This window comes from Cricetulus griseus, chromosome 2 (assembly GCF_003668045.3).
Source record: "Cricetulus griseus strain 17A/GY chromosome 2, alternate assembly CriGri-PICRH-1.0, whole genome shotgun sequence".
Lineage (NCBI taxonomy): Eukaryota > Metazoa > Chordata > Mammalia > Rodentia > Cricetidae > Cricetulus > Cricetulus griseus.
The window spans coordinates 447,567,538-447,587,310 of record NC_048595.1 but is presented as its reverse complement, the minus strand read 5'-3'; the positions used below and the strand labels follow the sequence as shown (position 1 = coordinate 447,587,310).

General features: G+C 36.8%; 1 protein-coding gene across 1 annotated transcript in view; it reads left to right on the top strand.

Annotated features, from left to right (window-relative positions):
- Positions 1-19,773, top strand: part of LOC100772074 (solute carrier organic anion transporter family member 6A1-like) — a 113,695-nt gene that overhangs the window by 28,077 nt on the left and 65,845 nt on the right. The window contains exons 8-9 of the mRNA XM_027395993.1: positions 2,352-2,547; positions 14,101-14,254. Of these exons, the coding sequence (XP_027251794.1) occupies positions 2,352-2,547; positions 14,101-14,254 (350 nt within the window). The remainder of the gene's footprint in view (positions 1-2,351; positions 2,548-14,100; positions 14,255-19,773) is intronic.

Genomic DNA, 19,773 nt, shown 5'->3' with positions numbered 1-19,773 from the left:
CACTTACCTAGTATACATGAAATTCCTCATCATTTAAAAACTAAAAGAGAAAAAAAGAAAAATTAAAAAGATAAAAATAGAAGTAAAAAGAAGAAAAAAGGAACACATAACAAGGAAAATGGAGAAAAGAGGAAAACTCGATGAAATTAAGATAAAAGCAAGAATAACAAAAAATAAAAACCCACATTACAGTGGAAATAAATGGAGGGAAATGAAGCGAGATCATCTTCCTGGCTAAGGTCTCTCTGCATCTTCTAGAGTTGAAATTCTCAATGAATGGGGTGAGAATAGTAGGTTGCATTTTCGTGTTATTCTAATTCCTCTCAGTTGTCACCAAACTAGCAGGAGCAGAAGCAGGCTGTGTCCAGCATTTGACGAAGTCAGGGCATGTTGACTATACTAATGGTGTGCACACTCCGGGGTCTTAAGTGTGCAATGCTCTGCACTTGGATATTGATGGTAGAGCAGGGAGTCCGTCCTACCATATGCACATAGAAGGAATAGGCTGCTTTATCGTCACTCACAAAGTTTTATTCTGTACCATGGCTATGTAGATAGTATTGGGGCAGCAGCAAGCTCTTCTCACTGTACACTAAATGCGGATAGCCTTTGTATAACACTGGACCATTTCCTCTGAAGGCTTTTACTTTTTGCAACCTAGCATCCAGGAAAGCATCCAAGACATGGGCATGACTAGAAGGCCTCTAAGAATATGTGTGAGCGTAAATCCTTCAGTATATTGTGTCAGAGAAACTAACCCAGGTACAACTGCCTCACCTTCCCCTGTGGTTGCCGCTTATCCAGATCTATGCAGTGAGGTGCCCAGGAGAAGTCTGAGATGTACGTATATCTCCCGAGTGTCTGAGTCCTTGACAGCGGAGGCTCTGGCACTAAGATGTCACTGATCTTGTTAATTTCTTTGGTGATGCTAGCTTGTTTTCAGACTCCAGGCTGGGTAGAATAGGCTACTTGTCTGTAGGATGCAGCCTTCCGTGCCAAGTCTAGGTTTCCACTGTAGCTTACTGCCTAGGAATAGGGAGTCCACTTCTCTACTATATTTGGAGCTCCAGGAGCCAGGGTATTTGCTCACCTTGCTTTGTCATTATCTCTGGTCTGGGGAAGGTGCCAGGTTTAATTTTCTGTATAGACAACTTTCAATGCTCGCCAACTTTTCCTTCAATGACAAGTTCCAAATCTACTGTTTTGATTTTATCCCATGGACAAGAAAAACTAATGCTGAGTGTGTCCCAATTCTACCACTTTGGACCTAAACTTGAATTTGATCAGTTATGTGTTTTTCTTGCTCACTTTTATTGTTTGTTTGTTCTTTTTCATCTTATTTCTTCCCCCCTTGCTTTTATTTTTTCCATTTTCATTAAAGTTTTATTTATATGTATTCAAATTATCACCAGATTTAATTTTGTATTAATGTTGTTACTGGTATTTATTTCTATACCCACAATTTCTATACACACAGTGATATACATTTTAAGCTGATTGGATTTTATTAGTTTGTGAGTTAACCACATTACACAGAGTATTTTCTATTTTTCTCTTTCTTCTCTTTTCCTTATTTTTCTAGCCTGCACTCTTATTGTTATTTCCTTTTTCTAAATATTCACATTTAAGTAGAAAAACATAGGGTATACTGGGTATTCTGAAGTCTCACATTGTAAGTCTATTCATATTGACCTTTTATAAGAGATCTCAGTGAGTTTGTTGGTTCAATTCTTGCTCATAGGATGATTTGAGAAGGCCTGTTAGTTCAACTGGCTGTTGTAACAAGCCATGCATTTAATCAGCTAATTAAAATATCTCTCAATAAGACAGTTCATAACTTCTATGTGGTACGAACTATGTTCCTGGCTTAGATTATTAGATACCTGTATTAGATACCCAGTGTATCTAATCTAAACATGACCCCCACTACCAGAATCCAGTAGAACTATAATGGTTCCATTCCTATGCACAGGATTGTACATATTATGAAGTTCAGATTTTTTCCTTTTTCTTTTTCTTTCTTTCTTTCTTTTTCTTTCTTTCCTTTTTTTCTTTTGGTTTTTTGAGACAGGGTTTCTCTGTGTAGATTTGGAACCTATCCTGGCACTTGCTCTGGAGACCAGGCTGGCCTTGAACTCACAGAGATCCAGCTGCCTCTGCCTCCCGAGTGCTGGGATTAAAGGCGTGCGCCACCAATGCCCGGCCCAGATTTTTTCAAATAACACATCTTCTAGCTTCTTAAAAAAAAAAAAAAAAAAAACTGTATTTGAGTAGAGGGAATGGCATCTATATGTTACTTTTTGGTATTCTCAATAGGATATGTTTTAACTATTTTCTTTTCCATTTCCTAGGAATTATTTTAGTCCCAGGAGGTGCAATTGGCAGTTTTCTAGGAGGTCTCATTGTTTCCAAGTTGAGAATGTCTGTCAAAAGCCAAATGAGATTTATAATGGTGACATCTATTATATCACTTCTGCTTTTTATATTAATAGTTTTTATAGAGTGTGAAACAGTGCATTTTGCTGGAATCAGTGAAGATTATGATGGGTAAATATGTTTGCATACTCAATTTTAAAAATCATAACTGAAGTCATATTTTCCAAATTAATAATCCAGCAACTTTATGTATTTATATAAGTCTTAGAATTACTAAGCATACAAATGTAGTATAAAACATAGTTTTACTTTACATATTGATAGTTCATATCTCAAGATATATGCTTAGTTATTATGCATTTGATTTAGAATCAAAACTAGATTATGTTAAGGTATGTATGGTACTAAATATATATATTATACTAAAATACTATATATTTTACTAAAATATATATAAGTGATTTGACCTTGTGTTCTTGGACCTACCTGTCTGCATTCTTGTGGACATGAAAGAATAGATTTAAAGTATATTTGAGCATGCACATGGGCATTTTAAATTTAATATGAAAAAAGAAACAGGTTTGGCATGGGTTAATAATAAATATTGTGCAACATAAATGCAACTGAAAACCATAGGATTAATCAAGCGAAATAATAAAAGACAACAATGGACTTTGAACTTTGATGGACTTTGAGCTACATTGGACTACAGTAAAACAATTTCCAATTCATGCTACTGGAGCCATCCACAGGCTTATAAAACATGACTTTAACTTCACTTCTCTTACAAATCTGTCCAAATGACTTAGAGGAAGGACTTGGATTTATAAACCTAGCAACAAAATATATCTCTGTAACTTAAAAATAAATGATAACATATAAAAACATAAAAATTAAAAGCCCTTTCTGTTCAAAACTTTTTGTTAATCTGGTGGAATGATTATACTACAGAATGGAAAAATATTTGCATAATAAAAATTCAGAGAGCTGAACACAAAAATACTAAGACTTAACTACTCCCTTACTCTAGCAAGAAACGAATGGAAAACATATCATTTCAATTAATTTGTTTGCAAATTAACAAGTAAGAGGCCCAAATAAATTGCTCAAATATTCAAGATGGACAAATCATTTATGAATAAAATAAAATGTTACTCATTTAAATTAATGCATAAGCACAGAATTGTAGACAATAATATATTTAAATATGGAATGTCATAAACAGATCACTTGTCTACAAGTTCATTTGAAAATTATTTATAATTCATAGAAAATCTTTAAAAAATACATTTTAGTTAAACAGAATTATGTCGTTTTCCCTTAATAAAGTATTACACATACTTCAAAGAGCCTATTTGCATAAGCAGACCAAAAAAATAAAAACAGCAACAACAAAAGGTCATGAGTGGAGAATACACTCCCTTAAAAAACAAAACAATGAAACCAAGCTGGTGGACTCAGCTGTTAAAGATCAAAATTTATTGTGGAACCAAAACAAGTACGGTGGTGTTGTCTTAACTACAAATCTTTATAAGATACCTCAGTAATATACTATGAATACTTAGAAACATAATGCATGTAAAGTAGACATTTCCACCAGAGAAGAATGTTGCATGTTTTAAATATATAGGAAATTTACTATCCAAATGAGACTAGAATTTAAGGCACCACGTCTAGTTTTATGTAATGCTCCAGTATGTAATAGATCTATATATGTACAACAAACCTTGTAGTGCTAGGTAAAAATAGAAATTATATTTCTGCCTTACAGTAAGATAGAATTTACTATAAAAGGTAAAATTCTTTTAAGTTTGTAAATATGTTTATTTACTTTTATGAATAAATGACATGTATTACATATATATGGAAAACGTAATTTATATAATTTACTGAAAAGTATATAAATATATTTTCTTCTAGCTTAAAGAGCACAGGAAAATGAGGGGAGGTAAGAACTTTTGTTCTCAGTATAAGAAAGCTGGACTATGAGCATTAGGTATAGTCTGTTTTGTGAATACTTAAAATATCTATATTTTCTCAAAAAACTATTGTTTCTCCAATTTAATATCAACTTCATAGAACAGAAGTCAAAACATAGACTATTGCCTCCCATCATTAAAATTCCTTATATGACAACTTTGAGAATTTGCAAGCTCACAGGCAATGGTGATGCTACTGGGACATTGGGAACATTGGGAACATTGTATATATTTCCACTCACAGTTTACTTGCATGTTACACAGCAACATAAAGCAAATGGCATTCTTCTTACAAAGAATGATAAAATATAATACCATAATTGTGGAGCTTTAAATGTCCTATGTTTCTCAAGCACAAATAACCCAGGCAGTAAAACCAAAGAAACATCAGATTTCTACCATACTGCATAATAAATGGACCTCTTAGACTCTACTGAATGTCTCACCTAACACCTATTTTTCTTATCAGAAAGGGGAACATTCTTGAGGATAGATTTTACATTAGGAGTCAAAACATATCTGAACATATCTTAAACAAATAAAAAAACAATTTAGTTTAATGTGCCCATTTGGACCACAAAATAATATAAAGTTAGAAGCTAACAAGACAAACAGTGAACAATGTATAGCGGTCCCATAGTCTTCCCAACAACCCCCCCCAACTGATACCCATGTTCAGGGAGCCTGGTTCAGTCTTACACAGGTTCCCCAGCTATCAGGCTGGAGTCTGTGAGCTTAATGTATAGATAAATATCCAAAAGCCAATTGATGGATCAGCAAGTAAATGAAAAGAGGAAAAAACATTGAGACAAATGTAAAACACTGAAACATATGACTTAAAAGCAAAGCAGTACAAGCTGATAGCAATGAATAACTGCTTCACATATACAAAAAGAGCGCAAACAGGCTGTCTAACATTGAAAGCAAAGGACGTAGAAATGGTACAAATGATTAGAGAAGAAGAAAGAAGGTGTGCCAGAAGTAAAGTAAAATGGAATTTTAAAAGAAAGCAGCATTTATCTTTTATTAAATTGTTATTTTTGTGTATGCATTCTTACCTGTGTCTAGCACACCTGTGTAGGTACCTGTGGGATACATGCTGAAGACGGTGTCAGATCCACCTAAGCTGGAATTGCGGGCATTTGTGAGCTACTGGCCTAGGTCCTAGGAACTAGACTTAGCATCTCTAGAAGAAAAAACAGAAAGTGCTCTCAACTGCTAAGCCATTTCTCCACAGCCCAAAAGCTTAGTTGAATACAACATTACATGTTGGAAAATAAATAAATAAGTGCCCAGGTTTTAACTAAGCCAGGAAAACAAAGGAATTCAAGTTTGTAATTACAGAGCAGACACTGTAAGGTCACAAAGGGCTGGGAGGAAAGAAGTAAATGAAGTCATGTTGCATCAATATGTAAAAATATCATGAGTTAATTATGAGCAAAGCAACCTTATTAGCTGTAGTTCCAAAAGCAAGTGCATTAAAATTCCTAAGAATAAATTTAACTAAGGAAGTAAATTACTACAAGGAAAATCATAACTAATAATAAGTTCCAGTCCACCCTAAATTAAATTTTTAAAAATTAAAATAAATACTGGTTCCACTGCCAGCGGTCCCATAGTCTTCCCAACAACCCCCCCCCCAACTGATACCCATGTTCAGGGAGCCTGGTTCAGTCTTACACAGGTTCCCCAGTTATCAGGCTGGAGTCTGTGAGCTTCCACTCGCTGGTTCCACAGCATGGTCTTGACCCCACTGCTCATCACTCCTCCTGCTCTACAACTGGACTCCAGGAGTTTGGCTCAGTGCCTAGCTGTGAATCTTTGCTTCTGCTTCCATCAGCTACTAGATGAATACTTTAGGATGGTATTTAAGATAGTCATCAATCTCATTATAGGTGAAGGACATTTAACCTTAGTGCATAAACAGGTTTTTGGAGCTCATTCCCTATGGAGGGATACTCTCTCAGCCTAGATACAGGGGGAGGCCTCAGTCCTGCCCCAAATGATATGACAGACTTTGGTGATGTCCCATGGGAGGCCTCACTCTCCCTGAGGAGGGAATGGGAGTGGGATGAGGTGTTGATGGGGGGAATGGGAAAATGGGAGGGAGAGAGAACTAGGATTGGTATGTAAAATAATACTGTTTTTTATTTAAATTAAAAAATTAATTTATAAATCAAATAAAAATAAAATCACAAAACCCTGTTCAATTAAGGGCATTGTAAAATAGTGTCTCCCACAGGCTGAAGTAGTTTGTGGAATAAAAAGTGGATGAAGAAAGGATGGTAAATAGTTCAAGAAGGCATTTGTATATGAGAAATAACTTCGAATGTATAGCATAAAAGATAATTGTGGTTAGTAATTTCTTACATATTTTTAAAATAGCTGGCATAAAGAACTTTGAGTATTCTCAAACACAAAGAAATGGTAAATTCTTAAAGTGGTAACTCATTGTTGCATATTCATATTCATGAATTTATAAGAGTATATAAATTATAATCAACCAAGAATCAAAAAGAAAATAAGTTTACAGAGAAAAACTAATTGATGTATCATGTTAAACAAACTAAAAAATGAAAAGAAGAATTCTTTAGATAGTCAAAAATAATGACTTGATCAACTTCAGCATCTATTACTTGTTGAGGTGATAAAAATGTTCTACAGCACATAAGAAACTGCCTGAGAAGGATTGATTGCTAAGAGCTGGGGATCAGCCTTGACTATATAGTGAGTTAGGTCAGGTTAGGCTGTAGGAGAAGGATTCATCTCACAGAGCAAAGAAGAGAGAGGAGGAAGGTAAGATGAAAGGAAGGAAGAGAGAAAGAAGAAAAGGAGAAGGAAGGATGGAAAGAAGGAAGGGTGAAATGGAGAGAAAATGAGGGAGAAAAGAAGATAAGAAAAGAATCTAATTGACTACCAAGATGATTTCAGATATACATAAATATACTGAAATGTGATTATATACTTTAAATTTGTGTATTGGATACTAATCAATTAAGCTTTTATTTCAAACACACAATGCACATTAAATAAAGTAAGAAAAGTGGAATTTGAAGATTAGTACTTCAGTTCAATACAGATTCTGAGTTACTGCAGCTAACTCTATACTTAAAATTTTGGATGTGAACGTTTTTAATCTGGCCCATTATTAACATCTTGATGGCTTAAACCCCTGTGTTAAAATATTAGTTTGACCTTTGGGGATGTTATTAGTCTTAGCTGAGAATGTGAAGATGACGTCTTCATGAATCACATTAGTTTTCTTACAAGCGTCTAATGCTCCCACACTTTACCCCTTGTGAGGACATATTGAAAAGTGGTCCTCTGTGATATAGTAAGAGGTTAGTCACTAAATACTCAATCTGTTCCTCTGGCATTATTCTGGTGAGTGTTTTATCAATTTAGCATGTTAGCATCAGCTGAGAGGAGGAGGCCTCAGTGAAGAAAATGCTTCCATAAAATCATCTTGTAGGAAACCTGAGGAGCATTTTATTAATTAATGACTGAAATGGGTGGGCCCAGACCACTTTACATCATGCTACCCCTGGGGAATGGTCCTAGGGTGTATAAAAATATAAACAAACCCATCGAGGCAGAAAGCAGCAGCACTCTGTGGGCTCTGTCCTTCAGACTCTTGCCTTGTTTTCCTGCGCTGACAGGGATGACATATGACCTGACAGTTGTAAACTGAAATAAATATATCCTTTTGTCCCTAAGTTCCTATTGGTCATGATGTTTCATCCCAGCAAGAGAAACCCTCACCGAGCTTGGTAAGGTGGTACATGACTTTAATCACTACACTAGAGAGGCAGAAGCAGGCAGATGGCTGAATTCCAGGCCAGTCTGCTCTACAGTCAGTTCTGGGACAGCCAAGACTACACAGGAAACCTTGTCTTGAAAAAGGAAAACATCTCCCATGTTATTGGATAGGTAGGATCAACATAGTAAAATTGGCAATCTTGCCAAAAGGGACAAGATCTCCTGAGAAAATTGGGAGCATGGGGGGAGGGGAGAGGGAACTAGGAGAATGAGAAGGGAGAAGAGGAGGGGTGAGGAGGACATGATGGGCAGGGAGATTGAGTTGGGGGAAGAACAAATGAGAGCAAGATAAGAGATAATATAATAGTGGGAGACATAAGTTCAAAGAGAAATCAGGCACTAGGGAAATGTCTGGAGAGCTACAAAGATGACACCAACTAACAATCAAAGCAACAGAAGAGAGGCTACCTAAATGCCCTCCCCTGATAATGAGATTGATGACTAATTCTTATGTCACCATCAGCTGTCATCCAGCAGCTGGTGGAAATAGAAGCAGACACCCACAGCTAAACCTTGAACTGAACTGAAATCCAGATGCAGAGAAGGAGGACTGATGAGCAAAGGGGTCCACACCAGGCTGGTAAAACCCACAGAAATAGCTGACCTGAACAAGGGAGAACTCTTGGTCCACAGACTGATAGCTGGGAAACCAGCTTAGGACTGATCTAGACCCCCTAAATGTGGGTGCCAGTGAGGAGACCTTTAATTCTATGGGGCCTCTTGTAGTGGATCAGCAGTTATTGCTACCATACGAATGGACTTTAGGAGACCATCCCACATGGAGGGATACTCCCTGAGCCTAGACACAAGTGGGTTGCCTAGGCCCTATCCCAAAGAATATGACAGACTTTGAAGACCCCCTATGGAAGGCCTCACCCTCCCTGGGGAGCAGAAAGTGTATGGGATAGGTAGGACATTAGTCTGGGGGTGGGGTGGGGGGCAGGAGAGGAGAGGAGGGGAGGGAGAGGGACCTGGGATTGACATGTAAAATAATTTTCTTTCTAATTAAAACAGGGAAAAAAAGGAAAAGGAAAACAAAAACAAAAGGAAAAGACAAACAAACAGAAAACCCTAGCTAAAACAAACATCTTAGTCCTTGATTTTACAGCCCCAGAAATAAATGCATTGCTGAAGGCACCTAACCTGTGATGGTACATTAAAACAAGCAGAGAATACAAGGAGATGGATGGAACACTAACTGCTCAGAAGTGCGATGTTGTTTATTTTTAACATTTTCTTTTCAAATTTTACTGGCAGCTTTGCTAAATTGACTAAAGAAAAATGAAGGGCATTTTTAATAACCATTATTATTAAACTATGTATATCTAAAGACAATATGATTGTAGAAAATTTAAAATAGCACTAGAACTAATATGCTGTGTGGTGAGATAATGTTTTTGATTTATTAAAGCTTGACTGGGGATTCAGAAAGCAAAGTCAACCACAAGCCATACAAGCCAGGCACACACTTTTAATCCCAGTAGCCAGAAGGTAAGAGGTGGTGGCACACACCTTTAATCCTAGGACTCAGGATTAAAAGATAGACAGATGTCTGTGAGTCCAAGACCACCCAGATCTAAGAATGAATAAATCTAAAAGAGAATTAGAGCTCACACCTTTAATCCCACCATTAGGGAAGTAGATAAGACAAAGACAAGGACTCAGAGAGGCATTCATTGTTCTCCAAACACACTGAGGAGAGGCAGCAGTTTGCAGTGTGGTGAAGAGCTCATTGTGGATCAGCCCTTTCAGCCTGAGCTAGAGGTAAGAGCTAATGGCTGGCTACTTTGCTTTTCTGATATTCAGATTGAAGCTTGAACCCTAGTATCAGGCTCTGGGTCTTTTATTTTTAGTGTTACAATGCTAACTTTAGGATAATTGTGCAACATGTTCTCAACAAACAAGAATCTCTGATTCTCTTTGGCTGGGGCTATAGGTCTTTGATTGTCCATTTGCATAATTACTACCTGGCTTGCAGTTCTATTCTAGCAAGACCAATACATATATACGTGCATATAGACATGTATAAATACATATACAAAACTGTTTATTTGCTTGCTAGAAACAAACAAAAACAGTGCTTATAGAAGAATAGAAGTTTTCACGTATTATATGAAAACAATTAGAAGTAGTAAATAAAATATCATCAATGATAAGAATCATGCACACTGATAATTACAATGTATTAATGAAAATAAAGATATTTTTAAAGGAAAGTTACCTGCATTCTTGAATAGGAGGATTCATTTTTATAACTATTTCTGCTTCTCAAATTTCTGCTATGTATTCAGTGTAGTGGCAACAAAATTCTATCCTGCTGTCCTTTGTATATAATGGCAAGAAGACCTTACATTGCCATTGATATGCAAGAACCTAGAAAAACAAAACGGTTTTAAAAATAATAAAATTAGATAATGGCAATAAAATCTTATATTGCCATTGATATGCAAGGACCTAGAAAAACAAAAAAAATTAAAAATAATAAAATTAGACTACTACCCTATTTGCTACCAATACACATTGTAGAACTATGCTAATTGAGAGAGTGATAAAGGTACATTAATGAAATACAATGGAGAGACTTTATAAACAGAAATTCACTTATATCTCAATGACTGATCTTTGGCAGGGTATAGAAGCAATGAAATAGAGACTCTAGAGTCATTTACAAAAAGACTATTGGCTAAGTCTTTGACAATGAAAAACGCATATGGGTAGCATTCTATGGACTGTGTAGACTCTGAATATCATAACATTCAGCTAGTGAAAAATGAAACCATAAATCTGAAGGAGAGTGGGTAGAGTTAAGAGGGATGAAGAAAGAGGAAAAATACTGTAGTTAAATTATAACCTCAAAAGTCAAAAAAATATTTAAAGAACAAAAATTATATATACTATCAGCAGGGATAGAGGGAAAGATGGGAGATAAGAGTATCTGTCATTCTTCCAGAGAGCCTGAATTCGGTTCCCAGCAACCATGCCATGGTTGAGAACTGCCTGTTATCCCAGCCCCAGGGGATCTGACAGTCTCTTCTATTGTTTGTGGTTCCCCACCCCCATGACATATTCTTATACAGATACACGCATACTCAGAAATAAAATATAAAGAAATTTCAAGATTTAAAAATACTGTTCAGTTGGGACCATTAGATAAAAACATGAATTGAGTCCACACTTGTAATTTACAGAGGAATTCAAAATAAACAATAAGTGTAAATGTAAAACACAGTATTCTAAGAATATAAGAAAAATATTTTTTGATCTTGAATTTGGGAAGACTTTCTTTCATGTAACATAAAACTCATAACCTAGGAAGAAATTACAAGATGGATTTCATAAAAATTAAAACCTGCCCTTTAAAGGACTTTTCCCATTCTTTTGTTGTTGTTGTTGCTATTGTTGTGTTTGTTTATTGAGACAGTGCTCACTATCTATACCTTGATGGAGGAAGTACTTTTGTGTATGTTTATCTTATTGATTGTTTAATAAAGTTCTGTTTGGCCAATAAGACAGCAAGTTAGACAGGACTAGGGGTCAAAGAGGATGCTGGGAAATGTAGTAGAGAAGTACTGATCCAGGCCAGAAGTAACATAGCAAGGAGACTAATATTTTAGTAAGGAGAAAAAGGAAGTGTCGCCCTTTTCCCCTCCACTCCTGCTCCAGTGGCACAATGTGATCCACCAGCAAGGAGGGACACCAATAAGGCATCCAATAAGATAAGTCTTATAAAATATATAGATGTATGATAATTGAGACTGAGCTAACAGATGAGAATCCTAGTCATTGGCCAAGCAGCAATGTACCTAATACAAATCTCTCTGTGTATTAATTTGGGCCTTAACTCAGGCGGGTGGCTGGCGTAAAGCATACACGTGGCAGTGGGGCTCAGCGGATTTTGGCAGAAAGATTTATCGTAACAATACCTGGTTGTCCTTGAACTCACTTTGTACATGAAGCTTGTCTCAAATTTACAGAGATCCACCTGCCTCTACCTTCAAAATCTTGAAATTTGAGGTGTGCACAGTCATGCCCATGCCTGGCTTTCAAGGACCCTTTTTTAAAAGAACAAACAAACAAAAACAAAAAACAAGCAAACAAACAAACAATGGGTCATGGAGTATTAAAAAAACAGAAAGAAAAATGGCATATACAAAAGATTTGTTTCTGATCAAATAAAAATACTTATAGTGTTTCTATTGGTAATAAGAAAATAGAGACAAATAATTTGAAACCAACTTTCATCAAATAATATTGTATACAGAGATGAAAAATGTTCATATAGAAATAAATTCTCTCTCTTTAGTCATTACAGTTGTGAATCAAAAATCACAAACTACTGTTCCAAAATCAGAATGGCTAGTCAATGAAGCCATACTGTGACAGAGAAACATGGAGAACAATTGAAAATTCTGTATTCTGCTAGCAGAAGTGTGACAATAGACCTCTTTTGGAAACTGTTTCTTGAAGAGTTAAAAAAAAAATAGCAGAGAATGTAGGGAGCTAGAGAGGTGGCTCCCTGTTCAGGAGCACTTGTCTTCCCAGCAGAGGGCCTAGGTTTGGTCCCCAGCTGTCAAACAGAGGCTCATAAATGTCAGTAACTCCATTCCCAAGAGATGCAATGACTTATGTTTGCTTTCATGAATGCTAAACTGTTGGAAGGCCTTGCTGGCTGGTCCAGTTGCACTCTATCACAGCCAGGCAGCTTTTTGCAAAAGCTCAATGGCATGGAGACTCTTTTCCTCCCCAGTGAGACTTTCTGATCTTTATATGCCCTTATCTGGAGAATATCCTTGGCTGGGAGGACTGACCTTACCTGAAAGTTGTCTCTAAGCTTAGAGCTGATTTATCTTTAGCTTACTGTTGGCACAGATAGATTCCTGTTGGAAGCCTTCTCTGTTGAACATGTGATAACTAAGACTTGTGCTAGAAACCTTATGATATGACTGTACCACTTAATACAAATTAGGGTTTGTCCCCAGGCTTCCCAATCCTATATATTCCTTATAGTCCGAATGAAGTTGAGCTGGTTCACTGAAATCTGCCTCCTGGAGGGCTGTCGCTGTGGTACCCACATCTATCCAAACCCTGTTCCCCACTTCTGCTCCCTCCACCCTTGTGGACCAATGTAGAAGAAGCAAAGCTACACTCACATGGTGCACATAAATATATTCCAACAAAATACTCATATACATAAAATAATTCTAAAATAGTTACTATAAAAAATATATACCACTTAAATATTCTTTTAATACACAATAATCATGAAAACATATGCCCATATAAAAAGCAAATAAAGATTATTTTTACAGATGAAGCAAGGAAAATATAAGCTTCTTGTGATTGCTTTTTATAAAATCCTAACAAAGCGACAGGAAGATAGTACTAATAAGTAGAGGGATTACAAATGGGTAAAGGAAATCTTTGAAGTATGGGTGTCGGAGGGTGGGGGCAGGGAGGAGTGCATTGTAGGTGGTGATGGGTTTCTTTGTTTGCATAATTGTGGTGATAATTTTGCTATAGCATAATAAAAATTCAAATGATACATTTTAAAGATGTATTTATTTTTATTTAAGTGTGTGAGCGTATACCTGCATGTATGTATACATACCACTTGCCTGCCTGGTACCTGCAGAGACCATAAATGGGCATCAGATCCCCTGCAACTGGAGTTACAGGTGGTTGTGAGCTGCTGTGTGGATGTTGGGAATGGGATTTTGGTCCTCTGGAAGAGGAGGAATTGTGCTTAAGAGCTAAGCCATCTCTCTAGGCTTTGAATCTGCATTTATATAGTTTTTTATACCTTAGTAAATTTGTAAAAAAAGAAATTATTTCAATAAAGATATTTGTGGGTCTCATGAATATCTTAGTGTCTGCATCAATAATTTAAATGATGGTATAATAACTGTGTTTACTCTCACCCTTGCAGGACAGGTAACTTGGGAAACCTCACTGCTCCATGCAATAAGCACTGTGGTTGTGCAGCCACTGACTATGCTTCTGTATGTGGAAGAGATGAGACTGAGTATTTCTCGCCCTGCTTTGCAGGCTGCACAACTAGGAAACTCTTAAACAGTGAAAAGGTAGCTTTTAATTATGGTACTTCTTCCTCCCCTGTAACATTCTCATTTTATATGATAAGAGTTTGCTTCCAGCTCTCTAAAGTTTTGTTTTTATTTTTTTCTTCGCATTTTTAGCTTTAACAACATGAAAAGAAAGCCTAGTTTATGTTTCCCAACTCACTAGATTTTGAACACCATCTTCAACACGCAATCTTCACCCCAGGGTTGCCCGGTACTGTCCTGTGATTCCTCTATCCCTCTAATGTGACTTCTGCTGAAATTCAAAATGCCCACTCTCTAGTTTCCTGTTGTTTCACTGTCTGCTCCACAGCACCTTGGATATAGATGCGAATTTTATTAAGTGGGGTGTTGAATCAAGGGCTCTACTGCTGAGCTACATCCCTAGCCCCCAGTTCTTTGTGCATCAGATTACCATATATACAAGGCTTTCACAAAACATCTTAGAAAATTAAGCTATAGATAACTCATATGAATGAGAGGAATATGGCTTAACTGAACTGAGTCTTCTTAAAAACTCTAATTACATGTGTTGTGGCACTAACATGAAATTTCCTGTCTCCTGGACTGCTATATCAACCCAGAACAAACTTAATTTTTTTCCCAGCCCATGCTCTGTTGTCGAGAGCAACTGACTATCCTACCATTTATCTATGTTTCTGAGGTTCTATCTTTTTTTTATTTTGTGTGTATGCATGTTTTGATGCATGTGTGTATGTATGTACCCATGAAACACGTGTGCAGAACTATGATAGCATTTGACAATTAAAAATGAAAAACGATTCAGTCTTAAAATATGTGAATGGAGTAGTGATCAGAGGACAATCTCTGATGTCATTCCTCAGGAGCAGTCTTTCACAGTGCTGGAACCCCTCAAATAGGTTAGGGTACCTGGCCCAAAGAGCCACATGGATTCACACATTTCTGTTTTTGCTGCAGTGGGGCTATAAGCATACCACCAAGATGGGGCTTTTATATGGGTGCTAGGGATCAAAACCAGACCTCCATGGTTGGCACCTCACTAATATAATTATCTCTCCAGCTACAGGATAAACATTTTTAGTTGCTAATTACATTATTTTCAGTTTCTACCTTTTACTTGGCACAACATTATATATCTAGGTTCTAAATACTCTTTATTGATTTCCCTCTGTCTTCTGGTTTTTGTGAAGGACGAGAGAAGTAAATAGGAATACTGATTCATAGACATATCAACATTTGTAGCTATATTTATGATTTAGTATCATAACAAAATTGTTAACAAACATTAGTATATAAAGATGTGTGCCATTCACAAATATCAGTCTTCTTAAACATTATATGTTAATGTAGTTTTTAAAATATGGGAGAAATTAGATGTAATAGAAAAGTAAACAACTCCCATGTAGAGTTTTCCATCTTCAAAAGTTGACTACATCACTGTAAGTCTTTGCTTTATACATGCGCCCAATTCTTCTCCTTACAGTGTTAAAATATGTAAATATCTCTGCAAATGTTCACCATGCCACTATACAACAAATGTATATTCACTGACAGGCTAAGCATAGTAGCACTATTGAACCACTTTCCTTTGTAGGAAATCATGTTTAGCAACATTCATCTCATGGAATTCTATGAAATTTTATATTTCTATAAGGCACAATTATTTCATAATTCTTAGCAAATATAAAAAGATTCCACACAATAGCCACACACAATGTATGATAGCATTTGATACATAAAAATGGAAAACTAAACATTTTCAGTAAAGAGTACTGCTGCCAGAAATTATATAGAAACAGTGGAATCTTTGATGGAGATAATAGCACTAAATTAAAATTAACAAAATCAAAGACTGTGGTTAGACAAGTTTGATATGGATGAAATTGAAGGATGTACAAAATCAGCATTAACTTCAGATGAGAAAGAACCAGAAACAGCAAAATAATTTTGTCAAAACAGAAAAAGAACACTGCCTTTACTAGAACAAAACAAAACAAAAAAACCTGTGCCTTTTCTTCATATTAATAATCTGGACAGGGGGACTCTTTGAAACCCACGTTACACTTCTAAGAATGCTCACTTTTTAAAAACATATTTATTTATACATAAACCATCCTTGGACTGTTCTTTTTGATCTTGTCCCTCCAGGTGGTTTTCTTCTTAGCTGACACAGCTAGAGTATCAGAATGCATGGCTGAGGACTTGTGTCAGCAAATTCATAGTTCAACAGAAGCCTCATTCTCACCATTAGTGGAGGAGCTAGTTCATCTCATCCAGAGCATTAAGGAATCTCTTAGATGCTGAAGGATGATGATGCATTTCTGTCAGACTTCATACTTTATTTCAAAACAGAAAATGTACATCAGATAGGGCAGCATATTATAGTTAACAAATGGACTTTTCATTTCTTTTACATTTCATTTTTGTTTCTTGGGACAGGGTTTCTCTGTAGCTTCTCTGTGCTGGAACTCACTTTGTAGACCAGGCTGGCCTCGAACTCACAGAGATTTGCCTGCCTCTGTGTCCTAAGTGCTAGGATTAAACTTGTTATAAAATCCTACACAAGAAACTGATATGGCAAGTCATAAAAACATAATGCAACTCCTGGAGGATCCTCATGAGGGAGATATTGTAGGAGAAAGAAGTTATTGGTCTAGGTTTTGTTTTTCTTTTGAATTGGAGCGTTTATTGATTTGTGAAATGTAATGGATGCTTCCAAATAAATTATGATTTTCTTTTGGGTGGCCCAAAGATGGATAAATATTATTTTTATAAACAGGAAGGAGCACTTAGGGTTTCCTTTATCAGAAATATCCTTAAACTATTTGTCCTTACTTTGTATAGTTTTTAACAAACATAGTATTCACTTAGTTTGGTGTGTGTGCAATCTATAAGTTGGTAGTGAAGATCTTCCTCAGTTGCTCTCTGCTCTAACTTTTGAGACAAGGTGTCTCATTGAATCGTGAGCTTATTGGTTTTGTTAGGCTGGCTGCCCAGTTATATCCAGGACCCACCCTTCTCACCTTCGAAGCCCGGAACCAGGTTTATAGATTCACTTTCCCATAGGTATTGGGTATTTAAACTGGAAAGCACTCTACTGAGGGGGCCATCACCCAATATTTGCTCATTTATTTCTTGTAGACATGCCTATACTTATTTTTTAAAATGATTTTTTAATTAAAACTGTTATTTTCTTCATATAATACACTCTGGGTAGTTTCCCCTCTTCTGTCCCCTACTAGATCGTCCCCACTTCCAGACCCATTAAAATGCACAACCTTTCTTTCTCTCTATTATTAAAAAACAAGCAGGCATATAATAATAATAACAGTAACAATAATAACGAGAAGATGAAATTTAAAAATAGAATAAAACAAACAAACATAGAGAAGAGGTCCAAACTTTCAGGTAATTTCTTATCTTCATGCCCATACATTTCTGACTTTGTGTATCTCATCATTTGATTTTATTTCCCACCCACCCCTCCCACAATGAAACTTTCTCACTACCCTCTAAAAACAAAGTGTTTTTCATCCAAACACTAGTCCTTTAATATATCTTCTGACTAATGTCTACTTTGCTCTGGAAAGTGCTGTGGTTTTGTAGCTTCAGTGGGTAACTTGTTCCCTTCCAACAAGCCTCCCTCTAGCAGGTAAACATTCTTCTTCTTCCTAGGATGACTTAGGGCACATTCTGTCCTCTATCTCCCAAGTACCTCCCATTGAGACTTTTCTCAGCAAAGTACACTTCTATTGCACCTCCTTATTGCATTCTGTTTGGCTCAGCCTTGAGACATTTCCTCTCATTCCTTGCCGAGTATTTAGAGCTTGGGTCACTGATGCTCTGTCTAATATTTCTGAGAGTTTTGAAATTCATCTTGAGGGTCTTATTTGCTAATTCTATAATTCTTTCACTACTTCTTTCCCAAAAGTATTGTATGCATCATGCTCCATCTTTATACTTCTATGCTCCAATTGAACAAACCCTAGCTAATTTCTATTCAGAATTTATAATACATAGTTTGGTCAGTTCATGACTTCAATATCAATTATCTTGTACAAAAGAAAGGCCATTACTTTCAGCTCATGTTATTATATGGACTTCTCAAATTCTTCAATCCTTTTAGAACCAAAAATCCTGAAATCTCACCAACTGACCACTAAATTTTTGTTTTCAGTCTTGTGCTTAGCCCCCCCTTTTCCTGTTCTTTGTAGACATTTACTGCACTGTACTTTGATCATTCAGATCTGCTCAGCACATGTAGTCACATGCACTCTGTCCCAGGAGGCAGTCATAGTATCAGGGACCTTTCTCATCTGGCATTTGTGTAAAAGAATTCCCAAAGCACATTAGAAATATAGAAAACAAAAAGCAAAATCAATAAGCTGTTTTCTTGTCTTCTTCTGTTACATCTCTGGGTTGAAAATCTTAATTTCTTTTAGTAAAACTTTTCTTTGTATGACTTTCATGTTATGGTTTCAATTAATTATACACTCACTCATATTTGGATTTTACAGATAGAGCAAAGGATTACCAGCCTACAATCCACACCACCAGAGAAGTTAGGCAACAAGGAAGACTCTAAGAGAGACATAAATGGTCTCCCAGAGAAGGGGAAAGGGACAAGATCTCCTGAGCAAATTGGGAGCACGGGGGAGGGGAGAGGGAGCTAGAAGAATGAGAAGGGGAGAAGAGAAGGGATGGGGAGGACATAAGGGAGCAGGAAGGTTGTGTAGGGGAAGAATAGAGGAGAGCAAAATAAGAGATACCATCAGAGAGGGAGCCAATATGGGTTTAAAAAGAAATCAGGCACTAGGGAAATGTCTGGAGATCTACAAGGATGAAACCAACTAGCAATCTAAGCAACCGTGGAAAGGCTACCTTAAATGCCCTTCCCTGATAACGAGATTGATGACTAACTTATATGCCATCCTAGAGCCTTCATCCAGCACCTGATGGAAGTAGAAGCAGATACCAACAACTAATCACTGAACGGAACTGAAATCCCATTACAGAGAGGGAGGAGTGATGAGCAAAGGGGTCAAGACCAGGCTGGTGAAAACCACAGAAAAAACTGACCTGAACAAGTGGGAGCTCTTGGCCCCCAGACTGATCACTGGGAAACCAGCATGGAACTGATCCAGTCCCCATGAATGGTGTCAGGGAGGAGGCATGGGAAATCTATGGGGACTCTTGGAGTAGATCCCTAGCATAGGAATGGACTTTGGGAGCCCATTCCACATAGAGGGATAATCCCTCAGCCTAGACACACAGGGGAGGGTCTAGGCCCTATCCCAAAGGATATGACAGACTCTGAAGACACCCCCCCAGGGAAGACCTTACTCTTCCTGGGGAGCAGAAATAGTATGGGATAGATAGGGTGTTGGGGGGGGCAGGGGAGGAGGGGAGAGAGAAGGAACTGGGATTGAAATGTAAAACAATCTTGTTTCTAATTTAAAATAAAAAATGGAGGAAAAAATTTATTATACAGAGCTTCCAGAAATCTCTTTCACATCTAGTTTCTACATAATGTCATGTAG